The following is a 22,081-nucleotide window of genomic DNA, read 5'->3' as shown; positions in this document are numbered from 1 at the left end:
TAGTCTTGAATAAATCTCTAGGTCTTGATTCCCCAGCGCATCCATTCCAGCCCGGAGATTGGGTATACATTAAATCCTGGACTTCTGAACCACTACAAGAGAAATGGAAAGGACCATTTCAAATCTTGTTAACTACACATACAGCAGTTAAACTAGAAGGAAAAGGACCGTGGATTCCCTACTCTCGAATTAAGAAAGCTCCTGTAGAATGGAAAGTGGAATCAAGATCACCTCTTCGACTAGTAGTTAAGAGAATATCTGGGAGTAATAGAACTTAATTAAAATTATGAGAACAGAGATCAACAGATGCTCACACCCTGCAGGATGACAAACAGGAATACTGTGTTTATACTACTAGTCCAAACCCTGGCAGCGCCACTCCTCTTGACCTGTGGTCAAAGAACCCCAGAATGGCCATGGTCTCAAGCTCGTATTAAGTACACCGGGAGTGTGGGAATACACTCTAATAAGGGAAATTTCAATCTTTCCACCGTGGCCGTGCACGGCACTGAAGTGTACCTAGAAAACGAATGGGGCCGGGATGGAGATGAAGCTGGTAATACAATTCCCCGACTTCGAGGAATGGCAGGAAAAGAAATCAAAATAGGATGTCGAACGATCAATGGGTCTGCTCATGAGAAGGCGTCTCAGATTTCTGTGTACAACATCACATCAAGCCCAGTAACAAAAGATACAAAACTTTGCGCCTCTAAACAATCGGATTGTTGGTACAACTTTACCTTAGTACAACCTGTTATTGTAGTCTGCCTTTGGGCTCACCGCAACCTGGGATTATCATTTAAATTTAAAATTGGCATTACTAAACTTGGTACGACAACACCTGCCTCGACTGCAAAAGATAAGAAAACTCTGTCTCCACAAATTTCTGAAATTGGACCATATGTGATCAAAAATACAGGCCAACAACGAGTGTTATTCAACCCATCGTGGTCTCTTAAAAGGGTAGAACTATTAATGCAAGTCAATATCTCTGCAATCAAACCAGCCTGTTTGCCATTCCTAAGTACGACCTATGCAGGGTGGTTAGCATGGCTACGTGGACGACCACTTACCTCCCCAAGGCGAACAAGGAGAGATGTGACTGGCATCATAGGAACGGGACTGGGAGTCTTAAATAGTACAGATGCTGAAGTGCTCGTAAATAAACTAAGTGCGGCAACAAGCGATTTAAGCAAATTAGAACACCCACTGCGGTCTTCTCTATTAGCACTGGGAACTAACCAATGGCTTTTATCCGACTTATTGCCTCAGTGGGAAAGAATTAATGAAAAGGACCATCAGTTGATTGTGAATGCACTTGGTACAGCCCAAAATAACGTTTCTCTAGCCCTTAGTTGTGTCCAGGCTCAGTTGTGGATGCAATCTATGGCAGCAGCAGTTATAAGAGAAGGGGAAGAGGGCACCTTACCCACCGAAATTCGAAAGGTAATTTGGGATAATGCAACTAAATTTGAGAAAGAATTCCAATCCTGGTGGTACTTAGTTAATTTCACTTTTGATCCCGTCAACAATAAGGCCACAGCTTTTGTCTTAACAATTCACAATGCTTCGGCAGACACCATATACCCAATCATTGCATTAGGATTAAATCACAATGGAACTATACTCTATCCATCAGAACACAGAGTGTGGGCCCAACAGAATGGAAACAAATGGCAAACTGTTGATGTTAACGCATGCGTCGTACGGGAACAGCAAGGATTTATTTGTGAGAGTAACACCATTAAAGCCCAAGACATTTGTCTTGACACTGAACAAAGTGTTTGTCACTTTGAAATACATCCTGATGAGACACCTAACACTATACTCATATATATTGGGAAAGGATGTGTTTGTATGAGAACCCCTTGTAACTGTATATTTGTGGATAGCGTTACTGTAGATACAAGCAATCACTCAAATATTTGTGTTTGTAACTTTAGTAACATTGTAGGATGCAACTTTAATTATTCAGCTGCTGTTACATCTTATCAATTATTGCAATCTAATTATACACTGAGTGAAGATTTATTACCTACCCCCATCGGAATGGATCTCACATTGGTGAAGAAACTACTACAACACAATGACCTGTGTCAATTACTAGAACGGGTCCGAGACAATGGACGCAAAACTCTAATCACCGTTCATCATGATACAGAAGAGATACACCATGTCTTGGAAAGAGTAAAGAAGGATAGAGAACACCATCGGTGGGAAACTCTTCTTGGATGGTCACCGGCTGCAACGGGAGTGTTTAACCTTATGCTTCATCCAATTATAGTCTTACTAACTCTAACTGTAGTATGCCTGTTACTTGTAGTTATATTGTATACAAAGGTTTGGTAGATGATGAAAGGAATAACCCAACTTGACATATACTAACCCTGTCTACTATAGCTTTGTCAACTCTCTTAATGAGATGAGGATTGTACCTTGCTAGCTACGAATCCTCAAAAGAAAAGGAGGGATTGATACCGAGTACAAAGGAATACTGAAGAGACATCTGGTTCTCGTCACTGGACATAATGTAGCCAAGCTGGACATACTCTCTGAATAGATAAGCCCAACATTCAGTAGGGGTTTACTCTGTGCAGTAGGGGTGTACTCTCTGAATAGATGAGCTAAACATTCAGTAGGACAGAAGACCTTGAAACTTTGTAGACAAGAAAGTGATGCTGAAGACAGCTAGTTTGTGAAGGTAAAAGTGTGCAAACCGAGCCAAAGAACGAACTGTGCACGCGCAAGAACTGAGTTCAACTAGAGGACCCTGAAAGACCACCAATGGACATAAGAGCGCATGTGTAAAGACTTTACATATGTTAATGACCTAACATTAATATGTTAATCATGCCTCGGAAAACTAATGAATATGTATATTTTGATTGTACTTAACTCCTCTAGTTAAGCAGCTCGGCGCGCACATTAGGTGGAGTGATTCCCTGTGCGTCCGGCGCCGCAATAAAGAATGCCTGCTTTCTAAAACTCCAAATTGAGTCTTAGAGAGTTTTTCATCTGCCGACTTACGGTAACACCACCTCTGAGAAGGGGAGAGTGACCAAGATTCGCAAATCCCCTCGGTGTGGATTAAGGTGAGATAACACTCAAGGTCCGCACATAAACATCAACTTTAATGGACCAAACATTCTGTAAACGTTGACCCTCTCACAATTCCATCCACCTAAGCTCTGCGCTTTTAGGCTGTATGAGAAGTTGAGGTAGGCCTTGTGTTACTTAGCAGCTTTAAGAGAACAGAAAGAGTCGGGGGGTGGGGGGGTGGGGAGAGAGAGATGGGGAGATCACCAGCCCTGGATCCAGCGTCGGACCTGCCGACGGGGGTGTTCGGTGTAGAGAGTGCCCCAGGCGGGTCGTATGCGCCCCTATTTATTGGCCCCAGTCCAAGACTTCTGGAATCTTCTCTCGCCCCGGTTCCAGGAGTGGCTGAGACACCAGTCAGTCAAGGGAAGTGAGACCAGGCCCCTTCCCGTGGCTGACGTCTGGAGCCTTCTCTCGGGGCATTGTCTGGGCTCACAGCACAGTCACTTGGGCCTCGTCCCTTACGATGCCCCATCCCTGGAAGTGTTCAAGGTCAGGCTGGACGAGGCTTTGAGCAACCTGATCTAGTGGATCATGTCCCAGCGCATGGCAGGGGGGTTGGGTTAGACGATCTTCAAAAGTCCCTTCCAACCCAAACCATTCTGTGATGGCATGGTTCTATGAGAACTCACTGACGACTGTCACAGGCAAAACAAACTCAACTTGGGGAAGATTAATTCCATTTATTGCCAATCAAAAAGTAGGAGAGTAAGAAACAAAAACAAAAGTAAAAACACCTTTCCCCCTCTCCGTCTTCTTCCCAGGTTCAACTTGGCTCCTCCATTCCCAACTCTTTGACCTCCTCTCCCCCAGGGGGCAAAGAGGGATGCCCTGGTACCCCACCCAGGGCAGGGGCTCCATCCCAACTCTCCCCCTGTGCCCATGAGGGCGGGGGCCCCGTGGGGGCCAGGCTGGGGAGAGACTCCCCCTGCCCAGCTGGCTGCAGGTCTGCACTGCTGGCATCGCCGCATTGTGTCCATGTCTGCCTTGCAGGAGGAGCCCTTGCGTCCTGCCTGGCCGGTCTCATGGGTCCCTTCGGTGTTCCCAGGGCCCTGAGGACAGAGAACAACGCCTGCAAGCTCTCGCTGTTCCCAGAGCTCCCGGGCAGAGGCGCGTTGCACTCCTCGCAGCATCCCTCAGGGGCTATTTCGGGGAGCCGCTGGGTTATCTACTACTATTATTTACTGCCCGCTGTTGGTTATACAGGCTGGCAGTGATGAGGTTCCAGAGAGAAGTCCTGCAGTGATCAAAAGGGACTTCAGGGCACTGGGGCGACTGGTTGAAGGATCGGGAGCACAGGTAGTGTTTTCCTCAATCCCTACAGCGGCAGGGAGGGATACTGAAAGGAACAGGAAAACACACCTGATCAACATGTGGCTGAGGGGCTGGTGCCATCGGAGGAATTTTGGCTTTTTTGATCACGGGGAGGTTTACATGGCACCGGGGCTGCTGGCGACAGATGGAGTTCAGCTGTCTCACAGGGGGAAAAGGATCATTGCTCATGAATTGGCAGGGCTTATTGAGAGGGCTTTGAACTAGGTTTGAAGGGGGAAGGGGATAAAACCAGGCTCACTAGAGATGAGCCTAGGGGTGGCATGCCGATGCTGGGGGCGAAATCGATAGCCCAGCTCAAGTGCATCTACACCAATGCACGCAGCGTGGGCGACAAACAGGAGGAGCTGGAAGCCATTGTGCAGCGGGAGAGATATGACTTAGTCGCCATCACAGAAACATGGTGGCGTGACTCTCACGATTGGAGTGCTGCACTGGATGGCTATAGACTCTTCAGAAGGGACAGGCGAGGAAGGAGAGGCAGTGGGGTGGCCCTGTATGTTAGGGAGTGTTTCGATTGTCTAGAGCTCAACGATTGTGATGATGATACGGTCGAGTGTGTATGGGTAAGGACGAGGGGGAAGGCCAACGCGGCAGATATCCTGCTGGGAGTCTGTTATAGACCACCCAACCGGGATGAAGGGGCGGATGAAGCCTTCTACAAGCGTCTGGCAGAAGTCTCTCAATCGCTAGCCCTTGTTCTCATGGGGGACTTCAACTTCCCGGATGTCTGCTGGAAATACAACACAGCAGAGAGGAAGCAGTCTAGGAGGTTCCTGGAGTGTGTGGAAGACAACTTCCTGACACAGCTGGTAAGTGAGCCTACCAGGGGAGGTGCCTCGCTCGACCTGCTGTTTACTAACAGAGAAGGACTGGTGGGAGATGTGGTGGTTGGAGGCCGTCTTGGGCTTAGCGACCATGAAATGGTAGAATTCTCGATTCTTGGTGAAGTAAGGAGGTGGGGCAGCAAAACCGCAACCATGGACTTCCGGAGGGCGGACTTTGGCCTGTTCAGGACGCTGGTTGAGAGAGTCCCTTGGGAGACGGTCCTGAAGGGCAAAGGGGTCCAGGAAGACTGGACGATCTTCAGGAAGGAAGTCTTTAAAGGCGCAGGAGCAGGCTGTCCCCATATGCCGTAAGAAGAACGGGCGGGGAAGACGACCGGCCTGGCTGAACGGGGAGCTTTTGCTGGGACTCAGGAAAAAAAGGAGAGTTTACCGCTTGTGGAAGAAGGGGCAGGCGACTCAAGAAGAGTACAGGGATCTCGTTAGGTTGTGCAGAGAGGAAATGAGAAAGGCAAAAGCCCAGCTAGAACGCAATCTGGCCGCTGTCGTTAAAGACAACAAAAAAAGTTTTTACAAATATATTAACAACAAAAAGAGAGCCAAGGAGAATCTCCATCCTTTATTGGATGTGGGGGGGAACATTGCCACCGAGGATGAGGAAAAGGCTGAGGTACTCAATGCCTTCTTTGCCTCAGTCTTTAACAGGCAGACCAGTTATCCTCAGGGTACTCGGCCCCCCGAGCTGGAAGACAGGGACGGTGAGCAGGATGAACCCCCCCATAATCCAAGAGGAAGCAGTCAATGACCTGCTACGCCACCTGGACGCTCACAAGTCTATGGGGCCGGATGGGATCCACCCGAGATGCTGAGGGAGCTGGCGGAGGTGCTCGCCAAGCCACTCTCCATCATTTATCAGCAGTCCTGGTTAACGGGGGAGGTCCCGGACGACTGGAGGCTTGCCAATGTGACGCCCATCTACAAGAAGGGCCGGAAGGAGGATCCGGGGAACTACCGGCCTGTCAGCCTGACCTCGGTGCCGGGGAAGATGATGGAGCGGTTCATCTTGAGGGCGCCCACAAGGCATGTGCGGGACAACCGGGGGATCAGGCCCAGCCAGCACGGGTTCATGAGAGGCAGGTCCTGCTCGACCAACCTGATCTCCTTCTATGACTGGGTGACCCGCCTGGTGGATGAGGGAGAGGCTGTGGATGTGGTCTACCTGGACTTCAGCAAGGCCTTTGACACCGTCTCCCACAGCATTCTCCTCGAGAAGCTGGCGGCTCATGGCTTAGACAGGTGTACTCTGCGCTGGGTCAAAAACTGGCTGGGACGGCCGGGCCCAGAGAGTTGTGGTGAATGGAGTTCAATCCAGTTGGCGGCCGGTCACGAGCGGTGTTCCCCAGGGCTCAGTTTTGGGGCTGGTCTTGTTCAGTATCTTTATCAATGATCTGGACGAGGGGATCGAGTGCACCCTCAGTCAGTTTGCAGACGACACCGAGTTGGGCGGGAGTGTTGATCTGCTCGAGGGTAGGAAGGCTCTGCAGAGGGACCTGGACAGGCTGGATCGATGGGCCGAGGCCAACTGTATGAGGTTCAACAAGGCCAAGTGCCGGGTCCTGCACATGGGCCACAACAACCCCATGCAGGGCTACAGGCTTGGGGAAGAGTGGCTGGAAAGCTGCCTGTCGGAAAAGGACCTGGGGGTGTTGGTCGACAGCCGGCTGAACATGAGCCGGCAGTGTGCCCAGGCGGCCAAGAAGGCCAATGGCATCCTGGCCTGTATCAGAACTAGTGTGGCCAGCAGGAGTAGGGAAGTGATCGTGCCCCTGTACTCGGCCCTGGTGAGGCCGCACCTCGAATACTGTGTTCAGTTTTGGGCCCCTCACTACAAGAAGGACGTTGAGGTGCTGGAGCGTGTCCAGAGAAGGGCAACGAGGCTGGTGAGGGGTCTGGAGAAGAAGTCTTCTGAGGATCGGCTGAGGGAACTGGGCTTGTTTAGCCTGGAGAAGAGAAGGCTCAGGGGAGACCTCATCGCTCTCCACAACTACCTGAAAGGAGGTTGTAGCGAGGTGGGGGTCGGTCTCTTCTCCCAAGTAACTAGTGATAGGACAAGTGGAAACGGCCTCAAGTTGCGCCAGGGGAGGTTTAGATTGGACATGAGGAAAAATTTCTTTACTGAAAGAGTGGTTAAACATTGGACCAGGCTGCCCAGGGAAGTGGTGGAGTCCCCATCCCTGGAAGTATTTAAAAGATGTGTAGATGCAGCACTTAAGGACATGGTTTAGTGGGTGGTGGTGTTGGGTCGCTGGTTGGACTCGAGGATCTTAGAGGTCTTTTCCAACTTTAATGATTCTATGAAAACTAGTGTTCTATGAAAACTATCTCCCACACGTAGAGCGGCTCCCCGCCGATGGCCAGCTCAAAGCCCAGCCCCAGTTCCAGCTGCAGGTCCTCCTCGTGCACCAGGAGGTCCACGCTGTAGAGGATGGCGGCCAGCACGGGCAGGTCCTGTTCTGCCGCGGGCTCGCTGTGGTGCGGGCAGCTGCCCATGAGGCGTCGGCGGCACTGCAGGCAGACGAGGTATTCTTTCCTCACGGCTTTGCACGGGGTTGGAGCGCCGCTACCCTGAGCTGCCTTCAGCTCTCCCAGCAGGTCGAGGCAGATTTGGGTTATGTCCAGGGACTCCATCAGGGATCTGGCGAGCTCCTCCGTGTTGGTGATGGAAGGCTGGTTCCTGAGGAGCTCCGAGCTGGTGTCAGCACTGAAATGTCCACCTTGACCCATGTCTCCTGTCTCCCAGGGGAGCTCCCTTGCACAGGCTGCTTCCGCGCCGCAGTTGCTTCCCCACCATTCTCCTCCATGGGGCTTTCCCCACCTGTGGGGGGAAATCCCGGCTGGACTGTGGGGGCTGCTGTGGGACAGGACAGAGCCAGCACCCTCTCTCTGGCTTCTCCCGACCGACTGGGTGATCTCCCAGCTGCCCGCAGCCAGCCCTGCCAGCTCTGGGATGCTCTGGGTCAGGTGGGGTCTTGGGGACATGGGGCAAGCCCAGCCCAGCAGGACGAGGCGCATAGCGAGGGGCCGGGCGCCTTCCAGCCCGAGGAGAAAAGGGCCAGCCCAGGCCAGGGGCCGAGGACAGAGAGGGGCGCTGGGGCCACCAGTGGGCTCTGTGGGAGGGGGTACGGTGGGTGTCAGCAGAAGGCATTGCCCTGAAAGCTGCCATCCCCGCAGGGGTTTGCCCTGGCCCTCCGCAAGCCATCCCCCCCCTTCCCCAGCCCCCCCAACCCCATCCCTTCCTCGGCTTCCTCAGGGCATCAGGGCTGACCCCGGCTCTGCGCCACATCCTGCTCTCGCCCACCCGCAGCCTCCCCAGGGCGACGGGGCAGAGGGACCCACGAGTTGGCTGCCCCCCCTGCAGGGAAGGGCTCTCCTTACCCTGCCTGCAGGCTCTCTGCAGACCACTCCGCGCCTTCCCAGGGGATGGAGGCTCCTGAGGGAGGAGGCAGAGGGAGAGTGAGCAAGGGCAGCCGTCGCGGGGGCTCCCAGCTGCAATGGCGTCTCTCGGCCGGGAGCCACTGCGGAGCTCTGGGATGGGGCTGCTCACCTATCGGGTCCTTCCTCCTCCTTCTCCTAGAGCTCTTCCCCGCGGAGGTCCCCTGCCCCCAGAAAGCAAGGCCCGGGTTAGCGCGGGGTGTCTCCCCTCAGCCAGGAGGGCCCCTGCCCAGGAAACCAGGCCCCTGGGAAGGGTAACTGGAGTTACAGGGACAGGAGTGTCCCTGGCCCCAGGCCTGGCACCTGGGCGGAGGTGGCTGCAGAACAGGGGCCTGGCTGGGTGGGCAATGGCCACTCTTCACTGCTCCGTCCCAAAATGGGGCCCCTCCCGAGCAGCCCGGGGATGTGCTCTGCCCCGGGCTAAGCCCTGCCCAGGGAGTGTTTGGGGCGATGCCAAGACGGACACCTACCTTGGCCTTGCTTTTGGGCCACCAGGTCATGCAGATGCCCAGACCCAGTATGGCCAACAAGGTGGGGATGCAGGGCAGCACGAGCACGCAGAGCCCCCAAATGCTCAGGCTTGAGGTGAAGAACAGCACCGTCAGCTGCCACTCCTCCATCTTGCCCAGGGAGCGCCAGAATCTCCTCCTGAGGTTCTGCATGATGAGGGGATGTGCAAAGGGGTCAAGTGGGGAGGTCGAGAAACCCGGCGAGATCCCCTGAGGGGAGGAGAGGTTGGGGTGACACCAAAGCACCCCGCTCCTACCTGCTTGTTTGCTTTTCTTCCCATCTCTGATGTGTTTTTCACACTCTTGCCCGTCTGCTCGCTTGCTCGCCAGCATGCGCGCAGTCGAAGTGACTCCTGACCCTCCCCAAAACCCACGGAAATAAGGGCCACGTTTGTCATGCAATGGTGACATCGCCTTGACACACAATGGCTGCCACAGTGACCCAGGGCTGAGGTGGCGCGGGGAAATGTGAAGCCATTAGCGAGCAGCTGCCCCAGAGCGCCCCTGTGTCAGGGTTTGGGGGGCACCCAGGGCGCCCCAGGACATAGCCCAGGGCCTGCGGGGGAGCGCGCAGGGAAGGTTCCTCTGGGCCACCCGCCTCCACCCCTAGGCCAGGATGGGCCACTGTGATGGCTACCTGATCAACCGGAGATGGAATGGCAGCGTCTGGTCCCCTTCCCCGGCGCTGTTGGGTGCCGAGCTCCAGCCCCGCTCGGCCCCGACGCTCCTTCGCACTTTGGTTTGCAGTTTGGACCAGGACTGCCTGTCATGTCCCACTGATACCGAGTACAAAGGAATACTGAAGAGACATCTGGTTCTCTTCACTGGACATAATGTAGCCAAGCTGGACATACTCTCTGAATAGATAAGCCCAACATTCAGTAGGGGTTTACTCTGTGCAGTAGGGGTGTACTCTCTGAATAGATGAGCTAAACATTGAGTAGGACAGAAGACCTTGAAACTTTGCAGACAAGAAAGTGATGCTGAAGACAGCTAGTTTGTGAAGGTAAAAGTGTGCAAACCGAGCCAAAGAACGAACTGTGCACGCGCAAGAACTGAGTTCAACTAGCGGTCACGGTGAGGAAGACTATCGACGACCACCAGAGGACCCTGAAAGACCACCAATGGACATAAGAGCGCATGTGTAAAGACTTTACATATGTTAATGACCTAACATTAATATGTTAATCATGCCTCGGAAAACTAATGAATATGTATATTTTGATTGTACTTAACTCCTCTAGTTAAGCAGCTCGGCGCGCACATTAGGTGGAGTGATCCCCTGTGCGTCCGGCACCGCAATAAAGAATGCCTGCTTTCTAAAACTCCAAACTGAGTCTTAGAGAGTTTTTCATCTGCCGACTTACGGTAACAGTTTTGGCGACCCAGATGGGACACAGCTCTTGAGCCTCGACGGATCCTGGGATCGCGGAACCTCAGCCGGCACCGAGGGATTCTCGGAGAGGACTTCTCCCGATCCCCGGACCGAAGAGCCCCTGAGCGAAGACTACTGCTTTGTGAGTAAGAAGGCATTCTTTCGGAAATTTGGTTACCTGCCCGTCAGACGCAGCGAAAGCTCCGCAGGGTTGGGTTTAGGACCCGGGCAGGGGCTAGTCCCCGTTTGGCAGGGGTTAAACGTCCCCGTTTGGTTTGGAAGGGGTTAAAGTCCCCGTTTGATTTAAAAGGGATTAGAGTTCCCGCTCAAGGTAAATGTTAAGAGCAACCGCGGTAACAAATATTGTAAGAACTTGTCTATTATTGCAAGTATCTTGTCTGTTTGTTATAGTTCATCTGTTTGTTATAGTGATTGGTTATTTGTGGTGTTGTATGAAAGACTTGTCTGTGTGTGTGATTCCCTGTGTATAAAATGGGTGCCGGATCATCCACGGGTGAGGGAATTTTAAAGAAATCACCTTTGGGTTGTATTTTAATACATTGGAAACAAATTGCAGGATCCCCTGGTGGGGTCGCAAAAAGGGATGATCTAATTAAGTATTGTAATCAATGGTGGCCACTGTGTAAACTAGAAGATGGAGAAAAGTGGCCAAGGAATGGTACTTTGAATTATAATACTCTGTTACAACTAATGCTGTTTCTGAGGAGAGAAGGAAAATGGGATGAGGTATTGTATGCCGATATGTTCTTTACATTAAGGCAGCATCCTGAGTGGCAAAAGAAGTGTGGAATTAATTTGGCCCCAACTGATCCTTTGGTATTGGCATTGGGAAAGGATGAACGAGAGAGAGAAAAAGGGAAAGTGTTAAAAAGGTGTTGTTCGGCATGTAGTATTGGACAGAGATGTTTGAAGTTGACCCAGAAAGAGCAGGAAGAGGATTTAGAGATGTCAGTGGCTCCGGGACTGAGGCAGAGATCCCAGAATCACGGATTTGAGCCCTTCAGGGTGGAGGGCGAATCGGACGATGAGTCTGAGAGAGGCGCTACAGGGGCCACGCCGGTGGCAAGGAGAACTCGTAACCGACAGGGAACCGCGTTGCGAGCTCCGTTCAGGCAAGCAGTAGGGAATGAGGGTCCGGTTGTAGTAAAAGTGCCTTTTTCGATCACAGATTTAAACAACTGGAAAATAGCTGCCGGCAATTATAGAGATGATTCCGATCGAGTGGCCAGTGCCTTTGAAATGATGATAAAACCTCAGGATCCAGACTGGAAAGATATTGAAGTTATCATGCAAGTATTGTTTGATAGTACAGAAAGGGAAATGATTCGTAAAACAGCTAGAAGTCAGGTAGAAGCTCAAATAGCTGCGGGAACACTGCAGGGACAACTGGAGCATCATTTCCCTTCGGCTGATCCTGCATGGGATCCAAGTGATAATGGAGAGAAATTATTACTGACTCAGTATCAAAAATGGGTGCTATTTGGGATAAGGAATGCTATACCTAAAGCAATAAACTGGTCAAAATTATATGAAATTAAACAAGACAAGAAGGAGTCACCCACAGACTTCTTAAAGAAGTTAAAAGAAGCAGCCCGGAAATATACAACACTAGATCCTGAATCAGAAGAGGGAAAGAGTCAATTGGCAACTTTATTTATTGGACAATCTGCAGACGACATTCGCAGGACATTACAGAAACTACAAGGGGCAGATGCTAGAGATTTGGGAAAGCTTTTAGATCGGGCTTGGGTAATACATAGAAACAGAGACCAGCAAAAAGAAAAAGGGAATGCTAGGCTAATCGCAGCATTGGAAGGAGTTCGTGGTTCACGAGGAGGCCAAAGAAGAGACGGATGTGGGGGGGGTCGACATCGGGAAGGTCGCGGTAGGGGATACTCTAGACCCCCATTAGGAAAAACTCAGTGTGCTTATTGTAGGAAGGAGGGACATTGGAAACAAGAATGTCCATTGTTACGAAAAAATGGAAAGTCTGAAACCTCTATATTAAACATAGAAATGGAAGACTGAAGGAAACCGGAGGAATCTTCCCCAGCAGAGCCTCTGGTTAAAATTAAGCTGGGGGAAGATGAAACTGAAATAGAACGTTTAATCGATACAGGAGCTACTTATTCGGTTTTGAATACGAAGGAACATGAGTTAGGATATGATACTGTAAGAATTATTGGTGCGACAGGAAAGCCCGAGACGCGGCCCTTCTTTAAACCTCTAAAATTTAAAACTGGAAAACAATGGGTAACGCATCAGGTTTTGTATCTACCAGGTGCACCGAAACCTTTAATAGGCCGAGATCTACTAGAAAAACTAGAAGCTGAAATAAAGTTTAAGAATGGAGAAGTAGAAGTGTCAATGCCAGAATCTAAATTTGTCCAAGCTTCAATATTATTATTGCAGGAAATTGAGCAAGTGAAAAGGAAAATCCCGACTGAAGTTGAGGATGCAGTGATCCCTGTTGTCTGGGCAGGAGAAATACCTGGAAAATCAAAGAGGGCTGAACCCGTAAGGATAGACCTTATACCAGGATCAACACTGGTAAGATTGAAACAGTATCCCTTAAAATTAGAAGCTAAACTTGGTTTGGTACCTATTATACGAAAGTTTTTGAAATATGGGTTATTAAGAGAATGTGAATCTAAGTCTAATACTCCGATTCTACCTGTTAAGAAGGCCGATGAGAAATCTTGCAGATTAGTCCAGGATTTGAGAGCAGTAAATCAAATTGTCCAAGATATACATCCGGCAGTGGCAAATCCGTATACGCTATTAACCGCACTCACTGAGGATCGGGGTGGTTTACAGTTTTAGATTTAAAAGATGCCTTTTTCTGCGTCCCACTTGATTCCGGAAGCCAGGAATTGTTTGCCTTTGAATGGGAGAATCCTGGGACTGGAAGGAAAACCCAGTACACTTGGACTGTATTACCGCAAGGATTCAAAAATAGCCCGACAATCTTTGGAAATCAACTAGCAAAAGAATTAGAATTATGGAGACAAGAAAATAGAAATGGAGTAATGCTGCAGTATGTCGACGATATACTAATAGCTGGGAACTCCCGAGAGGAATGCTTGGAAGTGACAGTCAGTTTATTAAATTTCCTCGGACTTAGTGGTTACCGAGTGTCAAAAGGAAAGGCCCAAATTGCACAGGAAACTGTAATATATTTGGGCTTTGAAATTCTGAGGGGACAGAGACAATTAAGTAATGAAAGGAAAGAAGCTATTTGTCAGCTTCCAGAACCTCGAAATGTTCATGAGTTGAGAACCTTTTTAGGAATGGTGGGGTGGTGTCGCTTTTGGATTGCTAACTACGGACTGATGGTACAACCCTTGTATGAATTATTGAAGTCATCAAAAGGTCCCCTGCAATGGTCAAATGAAGATCGAAATGCATACATTCAACTCAGAAGAGCTCTGATGAAGGCCCCAGCTTTGGGACTGCCTAATTTAGAAAAGCCATTTGAACTATTTACTCATGAAAGACAAGCAATAGCCCTTGGAGTTTTAACCCAGCGGCTGGGGGAATATAAAAGGGCTGTGGCCTACTTTTCTAAACAACTTGATCCGGTGAGCCAAGGACGGCCGAGTTGCCTAAGAGCAGTAGCTGCAACAGTGTTATTAATACAGGAGGCTCGAAAACTTACTATGGGACAAAAGATAACTGTTTATGTTCCACACATGGTGGAACATAATAGTAGTTAAGAGAATATACTGTCCACAGTATTGGACCAGAAGGGTGGACATTGGTTGTCTCCTAGTAGAATGCTAAAATATCAGGGAGTACTAATAGAACTAGATGATGTGACCTTAAAGACTACTGCCGTGATTAATCCTGCCATGTTTCTCTCAACTCGACAAGAAGGCGGCAAACCGGAACATGACTGTCTGCAGACCATTGAGGAAGTCTATTCAAGCAGACCCGATTTAAAGGATGTTCCCTTGCAGAATCCAGACTGGGAGCTATACACGGACGGCAGCGGCTTTATGAAAGAAGGAAAGCGGGTATCAGGATATGCAATCACCACCGTCGAAACGGTGGTGGAAGCACAAGCGCTGCCCATCAAGACGTCAGCTCAGAAGGCCGAATTGATAGCTCTCACCCGAGCTCTACAGTTAAGTGCAAATAAGTGTGTGCATATTTGGACAGATTCTAAATATGCTTTTGGAGTAGTACATGCACATGGAGCAATTTGGAAGGAAAGAGGATTGTTATCCTCACGAGGTACGGAGATAAAGCATAAAGAAGAGATCTTGAGCCTACTGGAGAGCATAAAGGCTCCGGCTGCGGTAGCTATTATGCATTGTGAAGCTCATCAGTCGGGACAAACCGCTCAGGAGCGAGGAAATAAGCTGGCTGATTTGGCCGCAAAGCGGGCTGCAGAAAAAGGCATAGAAGAAAATGTATTAGCAATAGTGCCAGGAAAAAGAATCTCCCTTCAAGAAAACCCTATTTACGATAAACAAGATAAAAGATTAATCGAAACTTTACAAGCAGAAAGGCGAGAAGACGGACGGGCAGTTACACCTACAGGTTTAGTAGTAATACCGCATTCCCTTATGAATCGTTCAGTAAAGGAAGAACATAACACTGTGCACTGGGGGACTGAAAATTTGTTAAAACATTTACAGAAGTCGGTTATTAGCAGAAATATGGTGGACATTATTAAATCAGTCACACAAAGATGTGAGCTATGTTGTAAAACCAACCCAAAACCACAGAATAAAATTCAGTTTGGAAAAACTACTGAGGGACAGGCACCTGGGGAGTATTGGCAAATAGATTTTACTGAATTGCCAAGAAAAGGAGGGCTAAAGTATTTGTTGGTCCTTGTGGATACATATACAGGATGGCCTGAGGCCTTTCCATGTCGCACCAATAAAGCAAAAGAAGTAGTAAAAATATTATTAAAAGAAATAATCCCAAGATTTGGAGTACCTTTAGGGATGTCATCAGATAGGGGTCCACATTTTGTAGCCAAAGTAGTTACCGAAATAAGCAGACTGTTAGGTACTAGTTGGGATTTACATACCCCTTACAGGCCTCAATCTAGTGGTAAAGTAGGAAGAATGAATTGTACCCTCAAGACTCAGTTGAGTAAGATACGTCAGGAAACCTCGATGAATTGGACACAGGCTTTGCCTTTAGCTTTGCTAAGAATTAGAGTCCAGCCACGAGGTAGGCAACACTTCAGCCCGTACGAATTGATGTACGGACGACCGTACCAAACACCTGGACTGCCAGGAGAGATGCGAATACAAGGGGAGAATGATGCAAGAAATTACTTGATTGCTCTTGGGAAAGTTTTACGAAAACTAAATAAATATGTAGTCTTGAATAAATCTCTAGGTCTTGATTCCCCAGCGCATCCATTCCAGCCCGGAGATTGGGTATACATTAAATCCTGGACTTCTGAACCACTACAAGAGAAATGGAAAGGACCATTTCAAATCTTGTTAACTACACATACAGCAGTTAAACTAGAAGGAAAAGGACCGTGGATTCCCTACTCTCGAATTAAGAAAGCTCCTGTAGAATGGAAAGTGGAATCAAGATCACCTCTTCGACTAGTAGTTAAGAGAATATCTGGGAGTAATAGAACTTAATTAAAATTATGAGAACAGAGATCAACAGATGCTCACACCCTGCAGGATGACAAACAGGAATACTGTGTTTATACTACTAGTCCAAACCCTGGCAGCGCCACTCCTCTTGACCTGTGGTCAAAGAACCCCAGAATGGCCATGGTCTCAAGCTCGTATTAAGTACACCGGGAGTGTGGGAATACACTCTAATAAGGGAAATTTCAATCTTTCCACCGTGGCCGTGCACGGCACTGAAGTGTACCTAGAAAACGAATGGGGCCGGGATGGAGATGAAGCTGGTAATACAATTCCCCGACTTCGAGGAATGGCAGGAAAAGAAATCAAAATAGGATGTCGAACGATCAATGGGTCTGCTCATGAGAAGGCGTCTCAGATTTCTGTGTACAACATCACATCAAGCCCAGTAACAAAAGATACAAAACTTTGCGCCTCTAAACAATCGGATTGTTGGTACAACTTTACCTTAGTACAACCTGTTATTGTAGTCTGCCTTTGGGCTCACCGCAACCTGGGATTATCATTTAAATTTAAAATTGGCATTACTAAACTTGGTACGACAACACCTGCCTCGACTGCAAAAGATAAGAAAACTCTGTCTCCACAAATTTCTGAAATTGGACCATATGTGATCAAAAATACAGGCCAACAACGAGTGTTATTCAACCCATCGTGGTCTCTTAAAAGGGTAGAACTATTAATGCAAGTCAATATCTCTGCAATCAAACCAGCCTGTTTGCCATTCCTAAGTACGACCTATGCAGGGTGGTTAGCATGGCTACGTGGACGACCACTTACCTCCCCAAGGCGAACAAGGAGAGATGTGACTGGCATCATAGGAACGGGACTGGGAGTCTTAAATAGTACAGATGCTGAAGTGCTCGTAAATAAACTAAGTGCGGCAACAAGCGATTTAAGCAAATTAGAACACCCACTGCGGTCTTCTCTATTAGCACTGGGAACTAACCAATGGCTTTTATCCGACTTATTGCCTCAGTGGGAAAGAATTAATGAAAAGGACCATCAGTTGATTGTGAATGCACTTGGTACAGCCCAAAATAACGTTTCTCTAGCCCTTAGTTGTGTCCAGGCTCAGTTGTGGATGCAATCTATGGCAGCAGCAGTTATAAGAGAAGGGGAAGAGGGCACCTTACCCACCGAAATTCGAAAGGTAATTTGGGATAATGCAACTAAATTTGAGAAAGAATTCCAATCCTGGTGGTACTTAGTTAATTTCACTTTTGATCCCGTCAACAATAAGGCCACAGCTTTTGTCTTAACAATTCACAATGCTTCGGCAGACACCATATACCCAATCATTGCATTAGGATTAAATCACAATGGAACTATACTCTATCCATCAGAACACAGAGTGTGGGCCCAACAGAATGGAAACAAATGGCAAACTGTTGATGTTAACGCATGCGTCGTACGGGAACAGCAAGGATTTATTTGTGAGAGTAACACCATTAAAGCCCAAGACATTTGTCTTGACACTGAACAAAGTGTTTGTCACTTTGAAATACATCCTGATGAGACACCTAACACTATACTCATATATATTGGGAAAGGATGTGTTTGTATGAGAACCCCTTGTAACTGTATATTTGTGGATAGCGTTACTGTAGATACAAGCAATCACTCAAATATTTGTGTTTGTAACTTTAGTAACATTGTAGGATGCAACTTTAATTATTCAGCTGCTGTTACATCTTATCAATTATTGCAATCTAATTATACACTGAGTGAAGATTTATTACCTACCCCCATCGGAATGGATCTCACATTGGTGAAGAAACTACTACAACACAATGACCTGTGTCAATTACTAGAACGGGTCCGAGACAATGGACGCAAAACTCTAATCACCGTTCATCATGATACAGAAGAGATACACCATGTCTTGGAAAGAGTAAAGAAGGATAGAGAACACCATCGGTGGGAAACTCTTCTTGGATGGTCACCGGCTGCAACGGGAGTGTTTAACCTTATGCTTCATCCAATTATAGTCTTACTAACTCTAACTGTAGTATGCCTGTTACTTGTAGTTATATTGTATACAAAGGTTTGGTAGATGATGAAAGGAATAACCCAACTTGACATATACTAACCCTGTCTACTATAGCTTTGTCAACTCTCTTAATGAGATGAGGATTGTACCTTGCTAGCTACGAATCCTCAAAAGAAAAGGAGGGATTGATACCGAGTACAAAGGAATACTGAAGAGACATCTGGTTCTCGTCACTGGACATAATGTAGCCAAGCTGGACATACTCTCTGAATAGATAAGCCCAACATTCAGTAGGGGTTTACTCTGTGCAGTAGGGGTGTACTCTCTGAATAGATGAGCTAAACATTCAGTAGGACAGAAGACCTTGAAACTTTGTAGACAAGAAAGTGATGCTGAAGACAGCTAGTTTGTGAAGGTAAAAGTGTGCAAACCGAGCCAAAGAACGAACTGTGCACGCGCAAGAACTGAGTTCAACTAGAGGACCCTGAAAGACCACCAATGGACATAAGAGCGCATGTGTAAAGACTTTACATATGTTAATGACCTAACATTAATATGTTAATCATGCCTCGGAAAACTAATGAATATGTATATTTTGATTGTACTTAACTCCTCTAGTTAAGCAGCTCGGCGCGCACATTAGGTGGAGTGATTCCCTGTGCGTCCGGCGCCGCAATAAAGAATGCCTGCTTTCTAAAACTCCAAATTGAGTCTTAGAGAGTTTTTCATCTGCCGACTTACGGTAACACCACCTCTGAGAAGGGGAGAGTGACCAAGATTCGCAAATCCCCTCGGTGTGGATTAAGGTGAGATAACACTCAAGGTCCGCACATAAACATCGACTTTAATGGACCAAACATTCTGTAAACGTTGACCCTCTCACAATTCCATCCACCTAAGCTCTGCGCTTTTAGGCTGTATGAGAAGTTGAGGTAGGCCTTGTGTTACTTAGCAGCTTTAAGAGAACAGAAAGAGTCGGGGGGTGGGGGGGTGGGGAGAGAGAGATGGGGAGATCACCAGCCCTGGATCCAGCGTCGGACCTGCCGACGGGGGTGTTCGGTGTAGAGAGTGCCCCAGGCGGGTCGTATGCGCCCCTATTTATTGGCCCCAGTCCAAGACTTCTGGAATCTTCTCTCGCCCCGGTTCCAGGAGTGGCTGAGACACCAGTCAGTCAAGGGAAGTGAGACCAGGCCCCTTCCCGTGGCTGACGTCTGGAGCCTTCTCTCGGGGCATTGTCTGGGCTCACAGCACAGTCACTTGGGCCTCGTCCCTTACGATGCCCCATCCCTGGAAGTGTTCAAGGTCAGGCTGGACGAGGCTTTGAGCAACCTGATCTAGTGGATCATGTCCCAGCGCATGGCAGGGGGGTTGGGTTAGACGATCTTCAAAAGTCCCTTCCAACCCAAACCATTCTGTGATGGCATGGTTCTATGAGAACTCACTGACGACTGTCACAGGCAAAACAAACTCAACTTGGGGAAGATTAATTCCATTTATTGCCAATCAAAAAGTAGGAGAGTAAGAAACAAAAACAAAAGTAAAAACACCTTTCCCCCTCTCCGTCTTCTTCCCAGGTTCAACTTGGCTCCTCCATTCCCAACTCTTTGACCTCCTCTCCCCCAAGGGGCAAAGAGGGATGCCCTGGTACCCCACCCAGGGCAGGGGCTCCATCCCAACTCTCCCCCTGTGCCCATGAGGGCGGGGGCCCCGTGGGGGCCAGGCTGGGGAGAGACTCCCCCTGCCCAGCTGGCTGCAGGTCTGCACTGCTGGCATCGCCGCATTGTGTCCATGTCTGCCTTGCAGGAGGAGCCCTTGCGTCCTGCCTGGCCGGTCTCATGGGTCCCTTCGGTGTTCCCAGGGCCCTGAGGACAGAGAACAACGCCTGCAAGCTCTCGCTGTTCCCAGAGCTCCCGGGCAGAGGCGCGTTGCACTCCTCGCAGCATCTCTCAGGGGCTATTTCGGGGAGCCGCTGGGTTATCTACTACTATTATTTACTGCCCGCTGTTGGTTATACAGGCTGGCAGTGATGAGGTTCCAGAGAGAAGTCCTGCAGTGATCAAAAGGGACTTCAGGGCACTGGGGCGACTGGTTGAAGGATCGGGAGCACAGGTAGTGTTTTCCTCAATCCCTACAGCGGCAGGGAGGGATACTGAAAGGAACAGGAAAACACACCTGATCAACATGTGGCTGAGGGGCTGGTGCCATCGGAGGAATTTTGGCTTTTTTGATCACGGGGAGGTTTACATGGCACCGGGGCTGCTGGCGACAGATGGAGTTCAGCTGTCTCACAGGGGGAAAAGGATCATTGCTCATGAATTGGCAGGGCTTATTGAGAGGGCTTTGAACTAGGTTTGAAGGGGGAAGGGGATAAAACCAGGCTCACTAGAGATGAGCCTAGGGGTGGCATGCCGATGCTGGGGGCGAAATCGATAGCCCAGCTCAAGTGCATCTACACCAATGCACGCAGCGTGGGCGACAAACAGGAGGAGCTGGAAGCCATTGTGCAGCGGGAGAGATATGACTTAGTCGCCATCACAGAAACATGGTGGCGTGACTCTCACGATTGGAGTGCTGCACTGGATGGCTATAGACTCTTCAGAAGGGACAGGCGAGGAAGGAGAGGCGGTGGGGTGGCCCTGTATGTTAGGGAGTGTTTCGATTGTCTAGAGCTCAACGATTGTGATGATGATACGGTCGAGTGTGTATGGGTAAGGACGAGGGGGAAGGCCAACGCGGCAGATATCCTGCTGGGAGTCTGTTATAGACCACCCAACCGGGATGAAGGGGCGGATGAAGCCTTCTACAAGCGTCTGGCAGAAGTCTCTCAATCGCTAGCCCTTGTTCTCATGGGGGACTTCAACTTCCCGGATGTCTGCTGGAAATACAACACAGCAGAGAGGAAGCAGTCTAGGAGGTTCCTGGAGTGTGTGGAAGACAACTTCCTGACACAGCTGGTAAGTGAGCCTACCAGGGGAGGTGCCTCGCTCGACCTGCTGTTTACTAACAGAGAAGGACTGGTGGGAGATGTGGTGGTTGGAGGCCGTCTTGGGCTTAGCAACCATGAAATGGTAGAATTCTCGATTCTTGGTGAAGTAAGGAGGTGGGGCAGCAAAACCGCAACCATGGACTTCCGGAGGGCGGACTTTGGCCTGTTCAGGACGCTGGTTGAGAGAGTCCCTTGGGAGACGGTCCTGAAGGGCAAAGGGGTCCAGGAAGACTGGACGATCTTCAGGAAGGAAGTCTTTAAAGGCGCAGGAGCAGGCTGTCCCCATATGCCGTAAGAAGAACGGGCGGGGAAGACGACCGGCCTGGCTGAACGGGGAGCTTTTGCTGGGACTCAGGAAAAAAAGGAGAGTTTACCGCTTGTGGAAGAAGGGGCAGGCGACTCAAGAAGAGTACAGGGATCTCGTTAGGTTGTGCAGAGAGGAAATGAGAAAGGCAAAAGCCCAGCTAGAACGCAATCTGGCCGCTGTCGTTAAAGACAACAAAAAAAGTTTTTACAAATATATTAACAACAAAAAGAGAGCCAAGGAGAATCTCCATCCTTTATTGGATGTGGGGGGGAACATTGCCACCGAGGATGAGGAAAAGGCTGAGGTACTCAATGCCTTCTTTGCCTCAGTCTTTAACAGGCAGACCAGTTATCCTCAGGGTACTCGGCCCCCCGAGCTGGAAGACAGGGACGGTGAGCAGGATGAACCCCCCCATAATCCAAGAGGAAGCAGTTAACGACCTGCTATGCCACCTGGACGCTCACAAGTCTATGGGGCCGGATGGGATCCACCCGAGATGCTGAGGGAGCTGGCGGAGGTGCTCGCCAAGCCACTCTCCATCATTTATCAGCA

General features: G+C 49.2%; 2 protein-coding genes and 1 long non-coding RNA gene across 3 annotated transcripts; 2 read left to right on the top strand and 1 right to left on the bottom strand.

The window, feature by feature from the left end:
- Nucleotides 1–582: 582 nt before the first annotated feature.
- Nucleotides 583–2,349, top strand: LOC143158836 (uncharacterized). Its single transcript, XM_076335289.1, has one exon. The coding sequence runs from the start codon at nucleotides 583–585 to the stop codon at nucleotides 2,347–2,349; it is 1,767 nt and encodes a 588-aa protein (XP_076191404.1).
- Nucleotides 2,350–7,744: 5,395 nt separating this feature from the next.
- Nucleotides 7,745–8,931, bottom strand: LOC143158922 (uncharacterized). Its single transcript, XR_012995070.1, has 3 exons — nucleotides 8,818–8,931; nucleotides 8,649–8,703; nucleotides 7,745–8,088 (listed from the first exon to the last, which is right to left on the bottom strand). It is a non-coding gene; the product is annotated as an uncharacterized LOC143158922 (long non-coding RNA).
- Nucleotides 8,932–16,532: 7,601 nt separating this feature from the next.
- Nucleotides 16,533–18,299, top strand: LOC143158835 (uncharacterized). The gene has a single exon (XM_076335288.1). The coding sequence runs from the start codon at nucleotides 16,533–16,535 to the stop codon at nucleotides 18,297–18,299; it is 1,767 nt and encodes a 588-aa protein (XP_076191403.1).
- The last annotated feature ends 3,782 nt before the right edge of the window (nucleotides 18,300–22,081 follow it).

This window comes from Aptenodytes patagonicus, chromosome 3, assembly GCF_965638725.1.
Source record: "Aptenodytes patagonicus chromosome 3, bAptPat1.pri.cur, whole genome shotgun sequence".
Taxonomy (NCBI): Eukaryota; Metazoa; Chordata; class Aves; order Sphenisciformes; family Spheniscidae; genus Aptenodytes; species Aptenodytes patagonicus.
Note: the sequence above shows the minus strand (reverse complement) of the source record. Positions and strands in the feature narration are given on the sequence as shown.

Coding starts and splice junctions, on each gene's coding strand:
- LOC143158836 (XM_076335289.1), top strand. CDS start 583: ATGGCAGGAAAAGAAATCAAAATAGGATGTCGAACGATCAATGGGTCT.
- LOC143158835 (XM_076335288.1), top strand. CDS start 16,533: ATGGCAGGAAAAGAAATCAAAATAGGATGTCGAACGATCAATGGGTCT.